Source organism: Phoenix dactylifera, chromosome 5, assembly GCF_009389715.1.
Source record: "Phoenix dactylifera cultivar Barhee BC4 chromosome 5, palm_55x_up_171113_PBpolish2nd_filt_p, whole genome shotgun sequence".
Classification (NCBI taxonomy): Eukaryota; Viridiplantae; Streptophyta; class Magnoliopsida; order Arecales; family Arecaceae; genus Phoenix; species Phoenix dactylifera.
This window is the reverse complement of record NC_052396.1, coordinates 6,862,017-6,868,114: the sequence shown is the minus strand read 5'-3', so window position 1 is coordinate 6,868,114 and position 6,098 is coordinate 6,862,017. Positions and strand designations below refer to the sequence as shown.

Below are 6,098 nucleotides of genomic sequence, written 5' to 3'. Positions count from 1 at the left end.
GAAAATACTTCCCGCGAATCAGACGAGCTCTAAAGGTAGTTGCACATTGAAGACCAAATCATTTATAAGATTGTTCAATTTATTGAATAGTTTAATATGTTTACTTATAAACTACTACCTTTTATTTAAAAAATATTACTTTTTTATAATTTTTTTTATAAAATAGTTTCTGTAAACTTTATTTTTCGATGGGTGGCTTTACCTTTCTCTTCATAAAAAGAAAATGCTAGGGTGATGGGCTTCACCAGGGAAACTAGGTCATTTAAGTTACAAGATCGCTATAGTTGATCCCACTGTTCAGGACAGTGAAGGCTTCTCAAAATTCAACCTAAAAAATAATTGCCTAAGCAAAGAGACTTGAGCAAACTGAACATCCAAACTTTAAACTGTTATTTGTATAACTATTCATCAAAATAAAATAACAACCTTACGTTAAAGCACTATCAATCGGTAGAATCATTAATTAGGAATAATGGTTTTATATTTTTGTTATAATTGTGATAATTATAAAAGAAGGGATAATAGAAGGGGTGCATTACTTAACAAGATTGGCATTATTCATGCCTTGTCCTGAACCAGCACCCTATAAGCTATGTGATCGAGCAGCAAGAGCAAAATTATGATCACTTTTTTTTTTTTTTTTTGAGATTGAATAGTGTTGCTGGAAACTGGACCCGGAGGTGACCACTTGGCTGAGAAGGAGGAGCTCCAGTGTGGGTGGTACGTCGGTGGGCTGCATCCTCTGGGAGACCTGCAAAAAGCCGGTGGCCGGGGTTTTCGGCGCCGGCCCTCCGATGTTTAAGTCAGAGGAGGGCTTTTGTGGAGAAAGAAAGAGATATTGCATGCAGGAGTCTAAGAGTTAGAATCCCCCTTCAAGAGGAAGAAGTTCCCCTTTTATAGGAGGGATACAGGGTTACCTGTGATGTGACTGGGCGAATTAATGAGTTACCGTCATGATTGGGCGTGATCGTGTGAATTAATATGTTACCGTGAGTGACTGGACGGAGTTGAGTGAGTCAACTGGTTGCCGTGGATGGCCTGAGATTTTGAGTAAGCTGGAAGTCCGTGGAGATCGTGCGCATTTAATGGTTGACAGTCGCTCAAGCGGAGATCACGGGATTGGGTCCCGGATGAGGAGGAGAGACCCGGGGGAGTGGAGGAGTTTGCTTCGTCTTTTGACCGGATCTTTTACGGGGTTGAGGTCGATCGGGTTCGGCTTGGCCGAGACCAGGGCCGTAGGGCTTCGAGCTCTGAGGTCGAGGAAGGCGAGGTCGGGCGCCTTGAAGTCTGGCGCCTCTGAGATCGGGCGCCTCGTGGCCCCTCCCCCCCTCCCCTAAAACAAATAGTTTTCCATGTCTTCTTTTTTTTTTTTAATGGAACCTGGATGATCACATTATGATACTATAGTGTAAGTATAAGCTTCTTGCAGGTGCTCCACCAAATAAAAGTTAAAGTGAAACAAGAAAAAAACAGGAGCACCTAAGAATATCAAAAGTAGATCTCTTAATATACACTAATAGCCAACCCGCAAGGGTTGATATGTGATGTGTACTTGGTTATATTAATGAGGTGTTTGGCCGCCCCGGATCAGAGAAGGCGCGGTGCAGGCCGTGCAAAAATAGCGTCGAAACTTCGAATTTTTGCTGACGCGGGGGGGTGGGGCTCACGACGCCAACGACAAGGGAAGGGCCGAGAAAAAAAAAAAAATGGAATCCAACCCTCACCACCTCACCTTCCTTGACACATAAGAAGAGACTGAGACCATCTCCCATTTCTTGCCCGCATTCAGTACACGGCCAGCCACCCGTTTCTCTCTCTCTCTCTCTCTCTCTCTCTCTCTCTCTCTCTCTCTCTCTCTTCCCACCCTCCTCCTCACGCTCTCCCTCCTTTTTCCGTAGAAGACCGCTCACTCAGAACCCCTTCAATAACCTCCTACCCTTCTCCACCTTTCCTTCAAACTCTCCTCTCCTCCTCCTACTACCAATACTTCTTCGTTCATCTCTATACCTACCTTTCTCCCACAGTAGCTGTCGCTCTCTCCGTCCATTTATCGCTCTCTCTTACTGCCCTTTGGTTTGTGCGGTGTCTGGGTGTTTGGAGAGATGAAGGTTCGGTCTTTGTTATCTCTGATTCCTTCTTTTTATCAAATGAGATGGTATTCTAAAAGCATGTATTCTTTATGGATTCTCAAGATTTTACCATCACGTACTTCAGGGATCTGAAGAATGATTCTTTATTTTCAAATGCTTCGGTCTTCTTTTTATTCAGAGAGTTTTCTTTTTTAATATGATTAACGTTGGGTATGGTTTTATCTTGGTAAAGCCTTATGTTTCAGAAAGCAGGATTATGTTTCTGTGGGCTAGCTGTTGCTATTTTAGCTTTTTCATGTTTGTTATTTACTTTTCTTCTCTTCCTGATTCGATAACTCACCAGAAACTTAATCCCTGCTGAGCTGTGTTTGTTGCCCGATCTTTTTCTTTGTCCGGGTTATATTCCCGGACTCTGTTCTTATGGATCTGTAAGCAGAAACCAGGGGACCTTTGTTTTACTCACCTCCACTGGTGATCAAGTTTTGCTATGATTGCCGACTCTTGAAAATTATCCCAGAATTTCTTCTGATTTATAAGTTTTCATTGCAGAAAATTGTAGTGCAACTGGATTTGCATGATGACAAGGACAAACAGAAGGCACTCAAGGCTGTCTCCACCCTTCATGGTATCATATCCCCCTCCTCTCTTACTAATAATTGTTAATTGTTAGGTTGCTCACATCTTTTGACTCACAATTACTCCAATAGTATCATGGATTCCTACCACACACATACAGAAGGAAAAGAAAGCAGCTAGAGTACATGTTGTCCTACTTTTGTTTTCACAGGAGTCGATTCCATTGCAATGAACATGAAGGAGAAGAAACTGACAGTGGTAGGAGCCGTCGACCCGGTCGACGTCGTGAGCAAACTCAGAAAATTCTGGCAGACCCGTATATTCTCGGTCGGCCCTGCGAAGGAGCCTGAGAAGGAGAAGAAGGAGGAGCCGAAGGAGGAACCCAAGAAGGAGGAGCCCAAGAAGGATGAACCCAAGAAGGGAGAGGCTAAGAAGGAAGAGGGCGAAAAGAAGAAAGACCCTCACGAGCAGATGATGATCGATCTTGTCAATGCCTACAAAGCTTATAATCCTCATCTGACCACACATTACTATGTCCAGAGTGCAGAAGAAAATCCAAATGCTTGTGCAATCTTGTAAGTAATTGCATGGAAACAGAGAAGGTTATGTGTAGGTGTTGAGTAGAAAAAGTTTGAGCCTTCCCAACCAGCCTGAGGGAAGGCTGTAGAATTAGAGAGGCGACTCTATACAGATGGTGGGTGGTTGCTTCAAGATTAAAAGGTATGTTAAGTGGTGGATGAATAAGTTTTATGGGTTGTTTTGAGTGATTTCTAGTAATTATGTAGAGTACCACTAATAAATTTTTGACATCGTATCTTGTTTATGAGTATATTATGTGTATAAGAAAGGGCTTTAAGAAACTTTGATTTCTAATGCCATGCGATATTCTCGCTTTTGGAATTACATATTTCATTAAAATAAATGGGTATATAAAGCTATAGTGAGTGCTTAAAGCGAATGGACTTCTTGGATGCTGTTTGAAAATTACATGCCTTGGTTCTATATGATTGGTTTATATATGTTTGGTACTCCCAATTATTTCTTCCAATAATGCTCATTTCAACATTGTGGATCGGCTCTTGCTTTACGCAAAAGGACAGCCCGAATAAGGCTTTTTGGCCATTTCAAGCATTTGGAGCAGCACAAGGATGCTTTCTGGGAAGAGGAAAAAAAAGGAAAAACAAAGTGATCTTTTAATTGGTATAAATACGAAAAAAAAGAATTTTTTTTAACTACATTTCAATTTCAGTATTCGAAAATTGATTGAGCCTTTTTATGTCAAAGCCCCCGGACTGGCCATAATAAATTCCTGCAAGACTTCTAAAACCATGTCAGTAAAATGATTTGTTTAGTCTTTAAGGGTTCTGCTGTGAAAAGTAAGCAACGTACTGGTAGCGTTAATTATAAGCACAATTACGATTAGCAGTTGGCATCAAAGGGTATCTGGAAGAACAATCAGATGTCATTAGAAAGCGAGGTACTAGCTGAAAACATGTACAACTAAACAGTGGAAATCTCCCTCGCTCTCGCTCTCTCTAAAGGCTATTATTTTTTTCTCTTATAGAAAAAAAGGTTATTATTTTTACCTATATCATTCCATTGGATGGCGAGATCACAGTTGACGACGGCTCTTAGGATAGCGAAAGGCCTTCAGCCCATAGTTTGACGTAAAACAGGAGGGGCCCTTGAGAAAAGAAATGTAGGCAAGGAATGACGTCTAGAAAATTCTGATCACTTGATAAAAGACATGAAGGATGGTTAAGCATACATAAGTAGAGGATGATGCCAAAGTTTTTTTATTTATTTTTTTTATAAAGAGGGAGACAAAGCTATCTGATTTTTATTAGAAAAAAAAATTTACAAAAATTATTTATAAAAAATTTGCAAGAAAAAAAAAATAAAAGAATAATATTTTTTTATAAAAGTTAATAGTAAGCTATTCAATAAGCAGAACAAGCCCATAAGTAATTTGTAGAATTTTTGCATTTTCAATGTGTAATTATATAAACTCTATATTTTGATGTGAGTCAGCCTTTTGAAAAGAGATAGGTTAATGTTTTCCAACATGCTGCGCTAATATTGCACAGGATGATGCCAAAATTTACCTACTAATCCTCTATATATTCTGCTATAAAAAAGTGGGAAGAAAAGAGGGAAAGTTGAATACCTTAACTGCCAGGTAAAGAAGTGGAAAAAAAAGTGGGGAAGTCTAGGGCTAATAGATGTTCCATTTTTTAATTGTCTTGTTATCCCAGTTCAAACAAGTCCGCTCTCTACCACATGAAAATTGGTAATATAATGTGCAACCCTTGCAAATCAACCAGAAGATGTAGCGTTGGCCTGAATCATGATTAATTGACACTAATCTTAATTCTTTGGGGTTGCTTGTGGGAGTCTTCTGTTGTTTTATCAGTGCTCCTGCCACATTTAAATAAAAGGAATGAGAAGGGATTGCTTCTATGAAGTTTAGATAACAGGCACCTCATTCTATGTCCTTTATTGGAATTAAACTATTAAAGAACTAAATTATCAAAAGATACTTTAATACTTTCCGATAAATTTAGTGTTAATAGTTGTTAGTTTAGTTGGTTGACACCCATCTTTTAATAGAAGAGATCTCAGAACCTGATCGGTGGCAAATAACCAGTATATATCTTCAAAAATTCCATCAAATTGTGCTTGCAATTTGAAATCTATGAGCTGGCTTAGGCAAAACAAAATGCTCTCCTACCTAAATTTGTGCACTTGTACATACTAAACAGGATTTTGTGGCCATAATCTGCAGCGCTTGACGTAAGCGTAACCCTACTCTTTGGCCAACCGATCGATTGATCAACGATACAAGTCTTTGCTTAAATGTGCAACAACTTAGCCATCCAAACAACTTAGGGAGGATAAACTCAAAGTCATGATGATAATAGCGATGATGACATTGGTGATGAAACAATTCTTTGCTGCCCCCCCAACAAAATCATTATCTTTAGCCAACCTTTCGGTCCGGCGACTCAAGATGATTTGAAACCCAAAGCACAAACGTCCAAAGCTCTCCAACGTGGATCGAAGAGCTCATTTCCAAGTATTCCAAAGAAGATAAACTTCGGAAGTCAGTTGATGCCTCTAGTTTTCTAAGGTCCAAAACATAAGCTTATTAGCACCTCTCCTTTTCCTTGGCTGGTGAAGATCTTATGTTCCTGTTCTCAAAACATTCAATGAATTAAAATGGGCTTGGCCGTAATACTTTCGCTATGCTTAAGGTAAACAGATCAAAAACCTCTAATTAGAATTATATATATATATATATATATATATATATATATATATATATTCTAAGGTCCAAACACAAGCTTATTAGCACCTCTCCTTTTCCTTGGCTGGTGAAGATCTTATGTTCCTGTTCTCAAAACATTCAATGAATTAAAATGGGCTTGGCCA

The 6,098-nt window shown here is 39.4% G+C and overlaps 1 protein-coding gene across 1 annotated transcript; it reads left to right on the top strand.

Moving 5' to 3' along the window:
- Positions 1 to 1,769: 1,769 nt before the first annotated feature.
- LOC103716912 (heavy metal-associated isoprenylated plant protein 39) lies at positions 1,770 to 3,604 on the top strand. Its single transcript, XM_017845143.3, has 3 exons — positions 1,770 to 2,108; positions 2,640 to 2,715; positions 2,878 to 3,604. The coding sequence occupies exons 1-3, from the start codon at positions 2,103 to 2,105 to the stop codon at positions 3,243 to 3,245; spliced, it is 450 nt and encodes a 149-aa protein (XP_017700632.1). The 5' UTR covers positions 1,770 to 2,102; the 3' UTR covers positions 3,246 to 3,604.
- Positions 3,605 to 6,098: the final 2,494 nt, after the last annotated feature.